This window comes from Taudactylus pleione, unplaced genomic scaffold (genome assembly GCF_031769625.1).
Source record: "Taudactylus pleione unplaced genomic scaffold, aTauple2 ptg000198l, whole genome shotgun sequence".
NCBI lineage: Eukaryota > Metazoa > Chordata > Amphibia > Anura > Myobatrachidae > Taudactylus > Taudactylus pleione.
The window spans coordinates 18,962,003-18,982,339 of NW_028284600.1; the positions used below are offsets into that span (position 1 = coordinate 18,962,003).

Sequence of the window (20,337 nt, forward strand, 5' to 3'; positions counted from 1 at the left end):
TGCTAGAGGTCCTACTGGACATCTAGTGTCTGTTAGGCCAGCGCATAGCACATGGCATTCCTGGAGGTGCCGGGAACTCTGGCGCTGCTGGGAGAAGATGCAAAAAGTTGCATCTTTTCCTGTGAAACCCCTGGCAACAAGTTTACAACCCCTGGCAATGAGTGTGAAACCACTGGCAATGAGCATGAAACCCCTGGCAATGAGCGTAAAACCCCTGGCAACGATGAGCATGAAACCCAGTACATGAGACCCTGGCAACAAGAATGAAACCCCTGGCAACAAGCATGAAACCCCTGGCAATGGGCATGAGACCCAGAGCATGAGACCCCTGGCAACGAGCATGAGACCCCTGGCAACTAGTATGAAACCCCTGGCAACTAGCATGAAACTCCTAGCAACTAGCATGAAACCCCTGGTAATGAACATAAAACCCCTGACAACAAGCAAGTCATTTAAAAGTCATTAGAAAGCTTACTGTGGGGCATAAAAGGGTGTCAGGGGCAAATATGTAAGTGGCACTTTGATAATAGGCATTACAGTGTGTGGCATAATGTGTAATGGGCATTATGGTGTGTGGAATAATGTTAGCATACCTCCCAACATGACCCTCTCCAGGAGGGACACAATGCTCTGGTCCTGGACTTCCCTGGTAATTTATGATTGGTGGAAGCTCCAGAGGCCGGGCTGCAGTACAGTCCAAAATTCAAATAGGGGAGTCTCACCAACTGCCAGTGAGTCCCAGCCAGTGCTGTTGGGAAAGCATTTGAAATGACAGTTGGTGTGGTTCCCCTATTTGAATTTTTAATTGTGCTGCAGCCTCACCTCTTAATAGGGAAGTCCAGGACCAGAGCATTGCGTCCCTCCTGGAGAGGGTCATGTTGGGAGGTATGTGCAAGTCACTATACCAGGGACGTCTGACTAGTGTAAACCAAATGAGTACATATATACATCCAAGGGAGCGCTGGATTAGTTGATAATAAATTTAATGCATATATAACATTACATGTAAATACATCAATAAAATTAAGATAAAAGATACAGTATAACTAGTATCCTATATCAACATTTCTCATAGAGATATATCACTGATGACTGGCAAATATTAGTCGCTTGAAAAATGTCATTCAAAGGATTCTGTGGAAATCCACTAGTGGTATAGAAACTTGATTAGCAGAGCCAGTATCTTAGTATGATTTGCATCCATATAGTCTCACCACTCTTAGGGAAATCCTGAGCAAAGGCAAAGTCCCCAGATAGTACATGTGGTTAAGTTAAAATCTTATATTAGAGATTCTACACACTTTTTGAATCTATTAGACAAATTTGTATGGCAAGATAATTATTTGTTTATCACTTGTGATGTAGAATCTCTATATTCTAATATTCTGCACAAACAGGGTCTTTTGGTACTAGATATGTATCTCAAAATGGATAGCTCCCTGAGTGATAGGAGATGCCAATTTATTTTAGATTCAGTTGAATTTATATTAGCACATATTTATTTCACTTTTGATAATAAGTTTTTTTTCTACAGGTGATGGGTACCATCATGGGCACTAGGTTCACGCCAAGCTTTGCAAATTTGTATATGGACAGATTGGAGGAATTTATGATTTGGAATGGTCCAGTTAGTTCGAACCTAGTGCTCTATGGTTGGTACATAGATTACATGTTTTTTGTTTTTGATGGTGATTCACCACTTTTATAGTTCAATTACACATTATTTTAACACCAACACCTTTGGTTTAAAATTCACTAACACTATGCACAGGACATCTATTACTTTTTTGGATATTGCCCCCTCGATTTGGGGAAATACTGTGGTTATATCTACTTATCACAAGGAAGTTGACAGAGGGAACTTTCTCAACTATGGCAGCTGTCACTATCGGCGGTGGTTGAGAAATATTCCCAAGAGTCAGCTCTATAGACTGAGGCGTAACTGCTCAGATGTAGATCAATTTAACATCCAGGCATTTGACTTGTTGAGGTCTCTCTATGTACAAGGATACCCTTTGGATAGCCTGGATTCTGCTTTTGAATCAGCAATGAATAAAGATAGGGAATATTTACTTAGTATGGTTGATAAGACCAATGGTGTACAAAGTGTAGATTTTAAATTTGTAAGTAAATATAATTCCTTTTCACAGGATCTTAAAACAGTCATTAATAAGTATTATCCAATCCTGAAACCTGACAATATACTTTCTACATGTTTCGAACAAAAACCTAAAATCATTTTCAAGAATGCAATGAACCTTCAGAGGCATTTAGCACCAAGCCATTTTAGATCTAAAGCTATTTTGGATGGTAGGCCTAATAACTGGTTGAACAACTATCCCCATATAACGAGAAAGTGGAATTTCAAATGACAATCTTGGTTGAATCACTTGCCGGTTTATGATAGACAAGAGCACTAGGCTTAAATTGTATTCAAGTGGTCTATCATTTGACATACATAACATTAACTGTAGAACGACATGTTATATATGTTATCACTTGCATCTGTGATATTCAGTACTTGGGAAGAACGACCCGCATGTTACACACACGTTTCTTGGAACATAGAAGGAATGTTCAAAAAGGAGTGAAAACTCATAGTCTGTCACGACATGTTAGATTACAGCATGGGGGTGATGTAAAAGTTCTCAGTGTACAGGGAATTGAGCATATTAAAGAAACATCAAGAGGTGGGGATCGTTTTAATTTATTATGTAAAAGAGAGGCCTTTTGGATATTTTCATTGGGGACGTTATTTCTGGGGTGTCTGAATGATTGCATTGAGCTTAATAATGTTGACACTTAAGGACTTTATGTTGTAGCGTAGGAGTCTTTATTTAATTATAGCTTTATCTCTAAAGATTAAAATAACCTTTGTTCATATTTATTATGAGGGATTATCATATTTCCCCCCCCCATCACCATAAAACCATAAAACATTCACTCTTTGGGTAGTCCTCTATAGGACTCGAACACTGATTTTTCTGGTTACAGATTTATGCTATTAGTCAGCTGCGCCACAGAGTTTAGCTGCGGTGCAAAAAGTAATTATGCTGGGGTTATTTACTTAGTATAATGTTTATAGTTATTAAGAAGATAATAACATCTATCTATTTTTAAAAATTAAAACATAAACTTTTATATAAAATAAGTAATGACAGACCTCTGGTGGGATTCGAACACTGGTTGTCTGTTCACTGGTCTATGCTATTAGCCTGTTGAGCCATAGAGCTATTTTGTTGTATAAGTTCTAAATATGCCATCTATCTAACATTTATTGATTAACAATCAGATATACCAGTTTTCCATCTAGTATAATGTTATTGTTATTAAGATGATAACATTTAACTATTTTTAAATATAAAATTCTATATAAAATAAGTGTTGACAGACCTCTGGTGGGATTCAAACACTGGTTGTCTGGTCATTGGTCTATGCTATTAGCCTGTTGAGCCATAGAGCTATTTTGTTGTATAAGTTCTAAATATGCCATCTATCTAGACACCTTTACTGATTGATAATCAGGTACACATGTTCTGATCTAGTATGATGTTTATTGCTAATTAACTCTAGAATAAGTGGATTTATCTTGAGCTCTCTCTGATGCCATTCTCTCTGATGCCATTGCATTTTATTAAAACATTTTATGGGAATATAAATGTTTTTTATGATGTATTTATTGTATTGTTAGCTGTGCTGGTGTTTGAACAATTATAATCACCTGGGATTAATTGTTATGCAAAATGACAGTCTACTGTGATTGGACACTGACTGTTTAAATATCTGGTCTGAGCGAGCCACAATTTTATCTTCTGAGGAAACTGTTGTATGGTCTAATAACGGAGAAACGCGTTAAGTTTGTGGACTTAATACTGGCTGCTTGACTGCTTAAACATTGTGGTGTTACGGATGCAAAACCTTCGTTCTTTATGCAAGAGCCAGGACTTCTTCTCATATCTTCGTACTGATGTGTTGCTCCCATTGCCACTGACATCATCACATTGGCAAGCAGCGATTCTGATTATCAGACGGGGAACGTAATTAACAGAAGATTGCCATACCACCAGTATTATCTGGGGACTTCGCCTTTGCTCAGGATTTCCAAAAGAGTGGTGAGACTATATGGATGCAAATCATACTAACACACTGGCTCTGCTAATCAAGTTTCTATACCACTAGTGGATTTCCACAGGATCCTTTGAATGACGTTTTTCAAGCGACTAATATTTGCCGATCATCAATGATATATCTCTATGAGAATATGTTGATATAGGATACTAGTTATACTGTATCTTTTATCTTAATTTTATTGATGTATTTACATGTAATGTTATATATGCATTAAATTTATTATCAACTAATCCAGCGCTCCCTTGGGTGTATATATTATAATATATATATATATATGTGTATGTACTCATTTGGTTTATGTTGATCTTAATTGAGTAGTGTTTCCAGCACTACTATTGGGAGCTGCTATATAGCTAACAATTGTTTATTATTGTATTTTATTGGTTGCGCCTAATTTTTATACTTAGGTATTATATATATTTTTATGTCTGAATAGGGCACTGCCTTATGGAGGAGCAAGGACAAAATCCAGGTACGGGAGGGAGGGGGCGCAAAATTACTGCCTTGTCCCGGGTGACAGATATCCTAGTTTCGGCCCTGGAGAAGAGATAAGAATACTCAGTGAAATTGTCGATGTCACTGTAGTTTTATTTTCTATAAATAGGGGAAAGAGAGAGATATTTTTTTTCTCCAGCTAAAATGCTGGAAAAAGATGTTTTTGTGCTTGCCCAATAGCGCCCTTATGGGCTGTTGAATAAAGAAGATATTCTCAGGGTGTGACCTGGGTTTGGGTACAAGATAAAATAATTTGAATGCTGACAAATGCATTTTTATGGCCATTTTTTTGAAATTCAGCCTATTTCTAAAACATTTATGAGCACAGTATGAGTTTCCTATCTACAGATGTGGTTTTCTTCAAAAATTCCAAGTCCCGGAATAATAATAATAATGATTTGCCTGTATAAATATTATCTGAAGGTATTCATTAGGGTGGAATAATCGTTATCACATGTTCTGCAAGTGAAGTGAAAATACTGTTTACCAGGTTAAAGGCATGAAGATGTCTGGTCACTTCATGAGAAAAAGGGCAGTCTGTATAGTCTTCTTCTGCCCAGAGTCCAGCGCGGTCACACTTACGCCAGGCTTTCTGCTCTGCTGTGCCATCTGAGAAGAGCAATGAGCTCAGTGCAAACTGTCTGCAGGGGTGGAAAGCCGTCATCCCAGCTAACGTTCTAGGCCATCTAGGAGAGAATAATCCATATAACTAAGATTAGCTAAATGGAATATAGCAAGACATTTCCAGGGATATTTACCTACCCATAGGAGCTTACAATCTATCTAATGGATAGAAGTGATGCATTCTAATAACCACAATTGCAAAAAAAGAAAAAGCAGCTGAGTCCTGGGTTAAATGTAAGGCACAGAAAGTCGACATTTACGGGCCGGTTCAGTTGGCCTTGCAGAATGTGTCTCTCTAGCAGATTTATTTCCGTGGGCCCTATCTCCACCAAACAAATGGCACCAACCCGGGAAAAATATACCAAAGATTCTGGTGCCATATTTCTGATGATTTCATGTATATAATCATGCTCAGTTTAATACTTAATTGATTGTATTTTGGTAAGAAAAAATAAAAAACAGATTTTCCTCTATCAAATTTCAAGGTGTCGCCTACTGTTCTGCTGATCATTCTCTGCATTTTGCATATTATAAAAGACACTGTTGTAATTTGTGCTTCTGTGTTCCCAGTGCTAACTCAATCACACAACAGAATAAATGGACACTATACATTCCAGCACTATTTATAGACTATGGGTTATATTTACTAAAGTGAGAGTTTTTAGAAGTGGAGATGTTGCCCATAGCAACCAATTAGATTGTAGCTATTATCTTCTAGAAGGTGCTAGATAAATAAGTAGAATCTGACTGGTTGCTATGGGCAACATCTCCTCTTCTAAAAACTCCCACTTTAGTAAATATAACCCCTTTAAATTCTGTGAAAAGTGAGTTTACAAATACAGGCTGGAATGGCAAAGCAAAAACTTAATATAAAATATTGCATTGCCAGAACTTCGCAGTCCGCACCCCTGTGATTCCCGTCTGTTCTTCCACGGAACCTGATGCATACACAATTTTGATGTCAGCAATTGATGGTTATCTGATAGGAATTTTGTTAACGCACATTTCACATGCCTAAATGATGTACTCTGGGCCTGATTCAGCAGCGGACACAATGGTGATCACAGACTCAGATCGAGCCATCGCCATGCATCTAAGCATCACTGCGCATGAGCAACGATCACAATGTGATTATGGATGTATAGAGGAATCCTTTGCAAAGTGAGTGACAGGCTGCGAGGAGACTTACAATGTCTGCGACTGTAAATGCTACGTAACTGGCCAAGGTGCATCGATGGTACCGATGTTTACGCAGAAGAGTGACATTTGGCAGATATGAGAAAGCAGCAGTGGGCGGCTTAATGCTGGCTGAGCTTTGGCAAGCATTAGCATATATTCGCAGCTACGTTCCGTGCAAATTCACAACTGTGATCTCATTAGCGTCCTCTGCTGAATCAGGCCCACTCACCCATAACTATAGGCCCTGGGTGTAGGTATCATAATTAGCCATTTCAACAGCTCACTTACAACTTGTCTCATGAAGAGACAACAGTACATTTTTACAAGCTACTGAAAGTATAGTACATCATAGGAAAAACTTATATTTTTGCAAAATTTACAGATTCAACCATTATTTTTGAATGGACTACTAAACATGTTTAGTATACCATCCAGGGCCGTAACTAGGGTGGTGCATTCGGTGCCGCCGCACAGAGTACAGGATGCACCGTAACTAGGGCGGCACTCATTCTTGGATGGACTTCCACAAAGTCCATCCAAGAATGGTAGGAGAGTGATGCACGACTGAGTCCTGGCCACCTGCGGCTGGCCTCCCGGTTAATTTAAAGCCCAATCCGCCCCTGTCAGTGAGAACAATCAGCCGGGAGAACCGCTAGTAAAAACAGGGCACCCGCTGTTATGTTTTTACTGGGGGTGCGCCCGGCTGAGTGTTTTCACTGACAAGGGTGGATTGGCCTTTAAATTTACCGGGAGGTTAGGTGGCCAGGACCCAGTCGCGCATCACTCTCCTACCATTCTTGTATGACAGGTACTGGCAACCTGCCAGTGCCTGTCAGCATCACTGCAGTGCAGAGGAGCTCTGGCCTTTTGAATTCGCGAGAGCAGCCTGAGGGCCTGATTGAGAGCCGCTTGTAAGCGGCCGCTCGTTCGCTCCGAGCGATGTTTGCACAACTGCGCATGCGTATGGGTTGTAATACGCATGCGCGAACCAGTCATTGCGGTCGGAAATTGCGTGCTCGCAAAACAGCGAATGCCTGCTAATTTGTGTGACAGAATGAGGCGTTTGAGGGTGGTAACAGGGGAAGGTGCTTGAAAATGGGGAGTGGAGATCCGAACGCAGGCGTGCCAAACGGTCAAAACGGGCGTTTTAAGGGTGTGCATAATTAACAAAGCAGCGTCATCAACCACGTCACTTGGTTGTCTTTTAGCCTGAACTGCATGATTGTGGTAGGAAAATCCTACCACAAGCACTTGCGAGCAGTTCATACGCCTTTCAATGTGCTCGATTATTATAATAAATAGCGGAGATGACGCAGAATGCGAGCGGCCAGGGGGCGTTTGTAAAAAATAGCGAGCGCATGTTTCGTTCGCTCGTTCAGACATAGAGGCGTCAACAGACTGCAAATAGCGAGCGCTCTATTTAAATATCCGGCCCCTTTTTCTGAACGAGCGAGCGCAAATGGCGTCCGGCTCTGAATCAGGCCCTGACTTTTCTCGCAAGACAAAGCTCCACGCTCCCGACACCTCACCACTCGGATGCCTCATCTCCAACTCCTCCATGTACAGCCTCTCCTCTCCTGTTTCCACCATGTACAGCAGCTGCAGCGGCAGAGTCCTGGCACTGGCAATGGTGAATAACAATATCATCTCCCTCTTCCCTGGTCACCAAAGTCACTATATGGTGAAGCAACAGGTTGTGAAAGAGAATAGATGGGGGAATGTTAGAGTATGGCTGAGGGGTGGTGCTTTTATTTAGGAATGATATGTTGCACACAGATGCCCTCTTCCCCTGTTCCTACCACCCTTGCAACATGCACCTTCCACCGCTGCACCCTCTAACTACCACTCCCACCCCTGCACAGTGTTACTGTCCTCCTGCAACTGAAACCCCCACAACCTATATCTGCTCCCTGTACCTGCCCCACTACACATTGTAACTGTACCCACTTCAACTGCCACCCCTGCACCCTGTAACCTCTACCCTAGCACCCTGTAACTGCACCCACCTGCAACTACTCCCCAGCATCCTGTAACTGAAACCATGAAACTATCCCCCATGCATACTGTAGCTACCCCCAATGCAAATGGGATATCCCTGTTTCCTGTAACTGCAAGGGGCATTACTGTGTGGTATAATATGTAAGGGGCATTACTTTGTGGCATAATGTGTAAGGGGTATTACCGTGTGGTATAATATGTAAGGGGCATTACTATGTGGCATAATGTATAAGAGGAATTACTGTGTGGCATAATATGTAAGAGCATTAATGTGTGGCATAATGTGCAAAGGAATTACTGTGTGACATAATGTGTAAGGGGCACTACTGTGTGGTGTAACGTGTTTAAGAGGTACTATTGTGTGGCATAACGTGAATAAGGGTCACTACTGTGGTCCAGAAGAAATTCTCAGTGAGAAAGTAATGTGTTAAGGGTGTCCCTGGAGTAAACCTGCACAGCTGACCCTTAATTTCTATTTATTGGAGACTGTGGAGAACTGCTGAAACTCCTTACCTTCTGGCACACGATTACTGGTGACTGAACTCTGTTACTACTGCTCGCTCCCTGGATTCATATTGTCCAGGCAGTGACATAACTACCGTAGGTATAGGGGGTGCGGCTGCTATGGGGCCCGGACCTACCCGGGGCTCGGCACTCCCACAGCAACTACAGTGCCAGGCCTTGTTCCGCGACTCCCCGCTGCATCCTCCTCACTCCCCTCTACTCTACTTACCTGCTCCGTGGTCGCGTCCTCCCCTTTCCTGTTGGTGTCCTCCCAGTCGGCTCCACCTCCAGCTCTCTTCATTGACTGATACTTGGAGGAGGCGTGGGAGCTTCCTCCCTGCATCATCCATCAGTGAGGAGGAGCCAACTGGGAGAGGAGGTGTGCCTGCCCTGCGCTGCGTGACCACGGAGCAGGTAAGTTGAGGTGAGGGGAGTGCAGAGGGGATGGGGGGTTGTGGATGGGGGGGCATGAAAATTTTGCCATGGGGCCCCCCTAGGTCTAGTTATGCCCATATGTCCAGGCATGGATCTCAGAGCCCAGAACCAAGTTGGCGCTGGGACCCGGCAATCACCGCCCGCCGCAGTTACCCTCATGAGCGGACGCATCCATGTGCAGCAGTCCCCAGGTTACAGCCTTAGCAGCGGGACCCGATCTCCATTGTCAACTATACATACCAGGTGAGCAGACATATCTGCATACAGCAGCTTCTTGGTAACGGCCACTAACAGCGGGCCACAGTGGTGATATTAAGTCTGGTATCCCTCCTTGCAACAAGTGTGCAGAGGCATGCATAACATCTCCGTTAGACGCTTGTAAAACACATTTACACTTATATGGAGCAGTATCTCACTTAAGATTATAAAAGTTATTGGAGTCCCATTAAAGATTTAAGTGTGGCCAAGGCTGGATACATTGTATGTGCCAAAGTGTCACATTGATATATGCATATGTCACTTTCTAACTTTTTAAAGGACTGACACAATAGAACTAATTTGAAGCCTTAGGGCCTGATTCAGAGATGCACGCTATTTGCAAACGCTTGCTCTGAATCAGGGCGGATTTAAAAAAAAAAAATCCGCCTCCAGGCCGCTCGCATAGCTGTGGGTGACCACCCACAGCTCCTGTGAGTGGCCAGGCGATGGTTGCGATTATCGCGACCATCAGGCTTGCGACAAGACCCTTGTGGTAGGGTCTCGGTTCCCGCAATCCCGAGTGAACTTCCTGCTCTAATAGAGCAGGAAGTTCACTACTGACATCACGAATGATGTCAGTAGGGCCGCCCACAAACGGCAGGCATTCCTTCGGGAACACCTCCGTTTGTCCAGCCACCCCCCCCCTACCCGCCTACAAAACGGGGCGAGCTGTCGCCCCGTGAATTTAATGATGGAGGTGGTTAGGGAAGGAGGGTGTACAATTATTAAGCATGGTTGCTTCTCATGTAATGTTGGGCAGGTAGGGGGTAGGATGCCTAGAATGTTCACTCATTGATCAGCTTTCCAGAAATTTTATATTTTCCTATCCTTTTTCCAAACAGGACTTCAACTTTCCAGGATCCAGAGAAGCAGAATGGAAATAAATGAGGGCCTGATTCTGGGATAGGTACTTGTGTACTTTACAGACTCATTGCAGAGAGAACCCAATGAATGTTTTAAATAGTACTTGTGTACTTTACATACACAAGTACCGAAAGTTGTCCCCACCTAAAGAAGAGAGTTATCCCCTCGCGGGCTCGCTGTGCTCGCCATGCTTCGGGCTCGGTAGCTTTCCACAAGGTTATTTTCCCCCGCTATGCCCACTTGGATGGTAGGGAATGACGCTGGACACTGGGAATGATGCTGGACACTGGCAGATTACGTCAGGGTCCTCTCCTTGAAGGGGATTTAGACATTACAATGATTTATAATAATAATGAGTGTAGGACACTTGGGTTCTCATGGCAATGAGTCCGTAAAGTACACAAGTACCCAGGGAGGTACATTCGATGATGAATGTACATCTCCAATGTTTCCGGGTCTGTGCATGTGCAGAACGGGTCCTGCAGTTACACTCGCAGTTTCTCCCCCCCAGGCTGCATGGCTGCTCACTATCCCGTGTCGCCCCCGTTTTCTAGGAGGGACGAGGCCAGGGTCTGCACTGGCGGTTGTAGATTTCTGGCCTCTTCTGTGACCAGCGCCCGGTCAGGCTGCGGGAAGCTTCAGCTCTTGCAGCCTGACCAAAGGAGCAGCTATTGTGACCATATGTCACAATGGTTACGGTGCTGATCCCAGCCTGAGATATCAATCGCAGTGCTGGGATTGTAAATGCAGCAAGGATGTGTCTGACGCTTCCTTCTGCAGTTGCATCAGAGATGGACGGATTTGCAAATTTGTTCATCACTGGATCAGCCCCGGAGTTATACTGAATTTGTACGCATCTTGCAGTGTTTTCGTCCCCTATATGGCATTTATAAGTCATCATTAGCAGTGCAACCTTTCACCTTTCCTCTACAATGTGCAAAGGATACACATTGATACAGGCATATTTACATATATATATCCAACTCTTTATAGCCCACAATTTCATTGTGCCCTCATTGAACTTTGGGCCTGATTCGGCCGCTCGTTCGTTCCGAGCGATGTTTGCACAACTGCGCATGCGTACGGATCGTAATACGCATGCGCGAACCAGTCAGTGCGGCCAAAAACCGTTTGTTCGCTAAATAGCGAATGCCTGCTAATTTGAGTGACAAGAGGAGGCGTATGTGGGTGGTAACAGGGGAAGGTGTTTGAAAACGGGGAGTGGAGATCCGAACGCAGGCGTGCTTAAAGGTCAAAACGGGCGTTTTATGGGTGTGCATAATTAATACAGCAGCGTCATTGACCACGTCACTGGGTTATTTTATAGTCAGAACTGCTCGCAAGATTGCTGTAGGAAAAACCAACCACAAGAATAGCGAGCAGTTCATACGCTGGTCGGTGTACTCGATTAATCTAATAAATAGCGGACATGACGTAGGATGCGAGTGGCCAGGGGGCGTAATTTTCCAAAAAACGACCGCATGTTTTGTTCGCTCGTTCAGACCTAGAGGCGTGAACAGACCGCAAAGAGCGAACGGTTCATTTGAATAGCCACCCCCTTTTTCTGAACGAGCGAGCGCAAATAGCGTCCGGCTCTGAATGAAGTCCTTTGTCTCCATATGTGAGTTACAGCCCAGCTGCGCCTTTTCAGTCGTAAGAGTACATGGCGCATACCTGCCAACTCACCCTTATTGTCAGGGAGACTCCCTGAAATAGTAGTAATCTCCCTGTCTCCCTGAAGAGTCTAGTAATCTCCCTGATTGCACCTTACCCCCATTATGAAGCTGTTATATATATATATATATATATATATATATAAAAAAAAAAAACAGAGATATATACATTCAAATGGGATCATTAGTATCATTTCTCTGCATTGGTTATAATACACAATGATCCCTATGGCTACATGCATTTTCTAAAAATTATCAGTGTGTTTTCATCAACAAGTAGATCTTACTGACTGCTTTGGGGCTCATTTACATTTGTATGTAAGTACATTTTATGACACACCTCTCACGCTGAGCTCACAGGTGCAGCTTTCACAATCTCCCTGAAATGGTTTTTCAAAAGTAGGCAAGTGTGAATGGTGGCACATGCAAAAAATACACTGAGAACTGTGCAGAGAGGATTCGCAGGGGCAGAGCTTTCCTGTAAGCTCAGTCCCTGCATGCAATATTTAATTCATCCTTGCAATGTAATCAAATATCGCATTGCGATTTTGGCCGAATTTATCACATCCCATCCGAATCTGAGATGTGGATTGTGATAAATATTCCCATAAATGAGAAGACACAACCCCGATATCTTACACAAGTATGAGTGAGCACTATTTACCCATCTAAGAACCCGATTTGCAAAGTGATTCATCTCGGTGTAATTTGCCTGAACTCGGGTGATTTAATCTCTTTTTATCTCCCTAAGTTACCAACAGGCGATTTGAGGCTAATCGAGTTTGTTGATGGTGATGTAGGTTGATTTTAAAGCAAGCTCGAGTGAGTTATCTCACCCGAGATTGCAGTGATTTCGTTCTGCACAATTCTCCCTAGCGAGCAGCCTGCACATATCAGTGAGATATGTGTAAGCTGCTTGTGTTGTACCTGTAAAAAATGTTTCTTTTAACAAAAAAAAATGATCTGAGGTCCCCCCTCAAAAGACTAACCAACCCCAGCCTTGCCAGCCAGTCCTGGTTCTTAAAATTACAGGGAAAAAAATGTGTAGGGTTCCACTATAATTTAAGAACCAGCACCAGGCAACAGGGACAGAGCTGGTTTTAAATATAGGGAGAAAAAAAAATGGCGTGAGGTTACCCCTATATTTAAAACCAACTCCAAACTCTTTCTAGCAGGGGACTGATGCCACAGTCAGGGGTGCCCTTTCACAAGGCTCCCCAGCCGCAGCATCAGTCCTGACTGCTAGTCAGCCAGGCCAGGGATCCCTGGGGATTTCAGGACCCCTCCAATAAAGGGGTCCCCTTCTACAGGGCACCTCTGGCCTAGGCTGATAGCCCGGGGCTATCACCGCCACCCCTGGGTGGTGGGTGGCGGGTTGATAGTGTATGTATTGTTAAAAATAGAATTATCAACATTGTCTTTACAGTGGAACTACAGGTCCCAGCAAGCCTCCCCCGCATGCTGTTATTTGGAGGACCACAAGTAAAAGCATGCGGGGCATTAAGGGCCCACTGGTACATGTAGTTCACCTGTAAAGAAATGTGTAAAAAAACACAAGACACACACAGTGAAATAAAGATGTATTACATCCATACACACTCACACATACTCACCTGTTCCCAGATTTTCAGGTCCCCTTCTCAACGTAAATTATCTAATGGAGGTACCTGTAAAAAAAGATCCAATACTCACCTTTTGTCCCATGATGTTCTCCGCAGTAATCCAAATAGGGCCCCGGACACACTGTATCAACACGCTACAGCATGTTGATACAGTACCCTAATGACAGATCATTTGAGTTGTCATTAGTCCCAGGCCATGAGCCAATCAGCGGTGCCTTAACATTAGCGGCCGCTCTTTGGCTGGGACCCACGTGGGCTTAACATTGGGTCCCAGCCAATGAGCCAATGAGCGGCTGCTAATATTAAGCCGACACTGGTTGGCTCGTGGCCCAGGACTAATGACAGATCAAACCCTGAGCTGTCATTAGCGTACTGTATCAACATCAGGGCCGGTTCTCCCATTACGCATGGTACGCAGCTGCGTAGGGCGCCTCAGCTGCGTACCATGCGGGCCGCGGGCAGACTGTGTCTCTGTGACACAGCTGCACCACGTGTGTAGCACTGACCGGACGGAGTTTGGTCAGCGCTACACAGCACAAACACACAGACGCCGGCGCCGCTGTTTGCTTTAGCAGCTGCTGAGAGTCAGACAGAGTCTCATCGGCTGCTGCTCCCACTGCCGGAGCAGGGCATCTTCCGGCTCCCGCAGTTGGTAATGGTAGAGACGCCATGACATCATGACGTCTCTTCCATAATGCAAAGTGGCCCGGGAGGACGGACGGAGGAGCTGATAGCGGCGGTGGGGCCAGGAGCAGGAGCAGGGTTTCAGGTAAGTGTTTTTTTATTTTTATTAAGTGTGTCTCTACTGCGGGGGGGGACTACTACTGGGGGCAATACAAGGGGGGATTACTACTGGGGGAACTACAAGGGGAGGCTACTACTGGGGGCAATACGAGGGGGGATTACTACTGGGTCACTACAAGGGGGGATGACTCCTGGGGGCACTACAAGGGGGGCTACTACTGGGGGCAACACAAGGGGGGATTACTACTGGGGGAACTACAAGGGGGGGCTACTACTGGGGGCAATACAAGAGGGATTACTAGTGGGGGCACTACAAGGGGGGGCTACTATTGGGGGAACTACAAGGGGGGCTACTACTGGGGGCACTGCATAGGGGGAACCTCCACTGGGGGGACTACTACAAGGGGGGACTACTACTAGGGGCACTACAAGAGGGGGGACTACTACTGGGGGCACTACAAGGGGGGGACCACTACTGGCAGCACTATATAAAGGGCAATACTGTGGGTACCGCATAGGGGGGGAACTACAACTGGGGCCACTGTTTAAAGGGAACTGCATAAAGGGTACCACTATTGGGGGCACTGCATGGGGGGACTACTACTGAGTGCACTATATAAGGGGCTTACTACTGGGGGCACAAGGGGCACTGCACAGGGGGGACCACTACTGGGGGCACTATATAAGGGGCACTGCATAGGGGTACCACTACTGGGGGCACTGTATAGGAGGACTACTACTGGGGGCACTATATAAGGGGCTTACTACTGGGGGCACAAAGGGCACTGCACAGGGGGGACCACTACTGGGGGCACTATGTAAGGGGCACTGCATAGGGGGTACCACTACTGGGGGCACTGTATAGGGGGACTACTACTGGGAGCACTATATAAGGGGCTTACTACTGGGGGCACAAGGGGCACTGTACAGGGGGGACCACTACCGGGGGCACTGTAAAAGGGGCATTGTATAGGGGGGCGCCAAAAAATATACTCGCTTACCAAAAAATTTGGGCTAGGGCCGGCCCTGATCAACATGCTATAGCGTGTTGATACAGTGTGTCCGGGGCCCTATTTGGATTACTGCATCGTGGGGCAAAAGGTGAGTATTGGATCTTTTTTTTACAGTTACTTCCATTGGATACTTTACGTTGAGAAGGGGACGTGAACATCTGGCTGCTGGTGAGTATGTGTGAGTGTGTATGGATGTAGTAAATCTTTATTTTCATGGTGTGTGTGTCTTGTGTTTTTTTACACATTTATTTACAGGTGAATTACACGTACCAGCGGGCCCTTAATGCCCCGCATGCTGGTACTTGTGGTTTTCCATGCTGGGGAGGCTTGCTGGGACCAGTAGTTCCACTGTAAATACAATGTTGATAATTCTATTTTTAACACTACAAACACTATCAACCCGCCACTACAAACACTATCCCCACCAACCCATGGGTGGTGGGGATAGCCCCGGGCTATCAGCCTAGGCTAGGGGTGCCCTGGAGAGCAGTCAGGGCTGATCCTGCGACTGGGGGGCCCAATGAAAGGGAACCCCTGGCTGTGGCATCAGTCCCCCCCTAGAAAGGGTCCGGAGCTGGGTTTAAATATAGGGGTAACCTCACGCCATTTTTTTGGTCCCTATATTTACTTTTTTTCCATGTAATTTTAAGAACCAGGACTGGCTGGCAAGTCCAGGGCTGGTTAGTCCAGGGGGTACCTCATGCAATTTTTTTGGGTAAAATTAACCCTATTTTAACCATTTACATAAATAAACATACTCAAATCACAATGATTTGTGTATGTTTCTGACCATATCGCAGCTCAGGGGGTTGAGAGATTGAAAAGTCATTTTGACAGAGTTTGCTCCTATCTCACCCGAGCTTGTCATCCCGATTCTTGGTAAACTTGAGAGATGTATGTTTCAGGTGAAAAGTACTTCCGATTTGGCCCGATGGTGATTTCATTCGAGATTGCTATCTCACCCGAATTTTACGTGTGAGATGAGAGAAATCTCTCTCTAACTCCCCCGACTTTTGCCTGTAGTAAATTTGCAAGCAGGACAAAAATTCATAAATCACCCGAGATGGTCATCTCGACCTATCTCAAATCTTAAATTTACCCCTAAATCTCTACTGTTGAAATGGAAGCAACAGGAGCGTCTCTTTGCAGCTTTACACTAGTACCCACTGTCTTAATGTCTATGTATTTGACATGAGATAATAAAAAGAGACCTCTTGCATAAGAGATTACAAGTCTGGTCTGTAGATGCATCAATGTGAGAATACCTTAAAAACAATGTATTGCACAAATAATATATTTAAAGGGTTTAACAGCTTCCAGCCATTTACACTGCATTCACTTTCAAGCACAAAATAATCCACATACTCAGCACAGACTTGTGATGTATACTTTAAAATACATCATCTTTAACTTTTGGAAAGATGATCGATAAGTTTGACAACATCTTTTTTGATTTATATCCAATGACAAATAGCTCTTGGCATTAATTTGAAGCTAGATTAAATCATTTCTGAATCTAATGAATACCAACAAAAAGCAATGTGTGTTTTTTTAAAAAGAACTGTTTTGCAGAAACTTCACATTTATAGGTAGCAGAGTTAGGTAATATTATCTAATGACACTTTCTATTGGGGCAGGTGCAGCATACATGCCTACCCTCCCGGTTTTCGCGGGAGGCTCCCGATTTTTCGGGTAACCCCCCGCACCCCCGGAAGGGTAGGCATTTCTCCCGTATTCTGCCCACTTCCTAGTGAAGTGGGCAGAATCAGGAGAATACCCGCGGCGATCGCGGGTCTCCGTGTAGGGGGCGGGGCTTAAAACGTGATTCTACAGGGATCACGAAATTTGGCCCTGCCCCCTATGCAAATTCTAGCCAATCGCGGCAATTTCCCAATGAGGGGGTGGGGCTTAATGATGCAACTCATCAGGCCCCGCCCCCATCATCCCCCTCCTGCTTCTCTTACCCGGGCTTCTCCCGGGAAGAGATTTACAAAGGTAGGCAACTCTGAAGTGCAGTCAATACTGAAAATCAGGAACATTTTCAGGACAAATCTTTAAGATATAAGTGATTATTCAACTTGAGGCGAAATGTCAGAATCGGCGATAATTTATCGCCGATAACGTAATTTTCGTCTATTTCAAATATCCCATATTCAATTACATTGACTTTTGCCGATGCAAAAAGTAAATGTAAAAAAACGGCGAAAATTTTCTCCTGCCTTTAGCAGGCGAAAAAAAAGTGCAGAATTGAGGTTTAGGGGTGTAGGGTAAAAATAAATAGCCTGCAGCCTTTATTAAGTCCCCTTAGGATAAACTGTGTAAAAAAAATAAAAAAAATACCCTCAGGACCCCCTGAAAAATGGTGTTAAAATTTTTTGGGTGAAAACAAAAAAGGGGGAACAGTGTTTAAATATAGCGAAATAGGTTCAGGGGTGTTCTGCAAGTATGCGGCAGGTGTTTTCTAGAATAGGCTATTAGCGGTAGGTGCATTTTTGCAGAATTAAAAAAAAAATTAGTTTAGGGACTTAAAAATATGCTAGTACCCGTTTTCAAGTATCCCAAATTTGATGGGACCACTTTTTAAAATGAAAAAAAAAGTGCTATTCTGCATCACTTCTTCAATGTCGGGAAAAAAAACACCTTCCACGGCTATTTAAAAACCCGGCTTTCTTCTGCAGACAAAAACGGGGGTACCCATAGTGATCCCCAAGGTCTGAACATCTTTAGGGGGGGTCCTACAATTATTTCCCGAAAATTCACGTATTTTTTCGAGGATCCAAGTTCCGCCTGTTCCCGTTTTCGCCTACTCTGGAACTGAATATGGGAAATAGCGGGCACACACTCTATACTTTTCCGCCTGGAAAACAGGCGAAGGAGGCGAAAAGTCCAGCAGGCGAAAAGTCTGGGGTCAGTCCTCCCGTTTGGTGTACGCTGGGCAGAACTTTACCATGGGGCGTCTGTTCTGAGCCTTGCACTGGATGGATTTGGACGAAAACTTCACAGAGTGGTAACATTGTATCCCAGAAGACATACTAGGGGGTTGAGGTCCCGGACGGACTTCCAGTTGGTGTACGCTGGGCAGAACTTTGACCTGGGAAGCCTGTTCTGGGCCTTCCACTGGATGAATTTGGATGACAATTTCACAGAGGGGTGGAAATTGGTCTGGGATGCCTAATGGAGTGGTTGGGGTCCCAGTTGGACCTCATGGCGGAGTGCGCTGGGCAGAACTTTGACCCAGGGAGCCTGTTTTGGGCATTTCCGTTGGATGGATTTGGACAACATCACATAATGAAATGTAATAACTTGAAGATTTAAACCCGGACAACGCTAGGTACTTCAGCTATTAGTAAATACAGCACTACCCTATAAAGCACAATATATAATAAAGTTGTCTCTCCATATGAAAGCATAGTATACAAAGTGATGCCCCTACACAAAACCTACAACAGTACATAAAGTACTGCCCCATAAAGCACAATATATAACATTGTCCCTACATATGGAAACAGAGTTAAAAAACTATTCCTCTACGCAAAGCTTGCTACAGTATAAAAAGCACAATATATAAATTTGTCCCTACATATGGAAGCATAGTGTAAAAAGCTATTCTGCTACGCAACGCTTGCTACAGTATATACAGCACAATATATAAAATAGTCCCTACATATGGAAGCATAGTATAAAAAGCTATTCCTCTACCTAAAGCTTGCTACAGTACATAAAGCACTGCCCCATAGAGCACAATATATGGATGTGAACAAGCCTCTCAGCAGGCGAAACGTATGTCATCACCACGGTCACGTGATCCGGAAGGCAGGGCACCCTCCCGTCTGACGCGCATACGGGAGTTCCCTTGCACCTCACCGCCGCCCGATCACAGGACGGCAGTAGTGACTGCCCGTCCTCCACGGCCACACCTCCATACAAGCCGCCTTGATCTGCACGCCGTGCTACTGCACGAGTCATTTGGATTCCCGCACATACAGACATTCTACGGAGCTGTGCGGTGATCACATTATAACCGCTCAGTACTTTTGTATCATATAGTCCCCTCATCATTAGGAATAAGACCTCAGTCAGATATTACAGTGAGCAGAGACATTGATACACTCAGCCCTTCTGGTGCTTGCATAATGCTGGGGACAGTGAGACTATTCACTCTGGTATACCACTTTCCAGCATATGTTCCAGTATATGCCTAATATGCGCTTAGCAGATATATATTCTATCCACAACAAGTCTTAATTTTTGTATTGTCAAACTGATATATATCAGGAATCAATTATCGGTTTGAATATTAATCCAAATCTTTATGTTTTGTGATTTAACTGCAGTGTATTATCTCATATACTGTATCTTGTATCTCTTTCGCACTCTCTCATCAGCCGACCGGCCCCGCCTGTCCTGCAATGTCTTTGATATCAGGATAGCCAGGGTTTGCGCACACTGACAGCAGAAGTGCTCATACCCCTTCCTTCCTACCAGCTGCCAACCCCACTCTCTCATCCCATGTCCTCTGTTTGACACAAGACATGGTGACAGCAGAAGTGGGGGAGCCAGGTTCTGGGCACCTCTCCTTTATAATTCACGATACTTTTTGATACGGTACTACTACCGATTTTCGCTTTCAGTTATTACTGCTTGTAATCAAATTTTGACATTGTAATATCTAACCCATTCATATTCCATAGGTGACAATTTGCTGTTACCCCTTTATCCTATGAAGTGGGACCTATATTTTTCAATATGTCACTACCTGTTTACTTATTTTGGAATATCAATATGTGCTACTCTACC

At 44.2% G+C, this 20,337-nt stretch overlaps 1 protein-coding gene across 2 annotated transcripts in view; it reads right to left on the bottom strand.

Annotated features, from left to right (window-relative positions):
* Positions 1–20,337, bottom strand: part of ADGRA1 (adhesion G protein-coupled receptor A1) — a 1,066,191-nt gene that overhangs the window by 680,038 nt on the left and 365,816 nt on the right. For both annotated transcript variants that reach the window (XM_088476934.1, XM_088476933.1), the window contains one exon: positions 5,114–5,312. In XM_088476934.1, the coding sequence (XP_088333060.1) occupies positions 5,114–5,312 (199 nt within the window). The remainder of the gene's footprint in view (positions 1–5,113; positions 5,313–20,337) is intronic.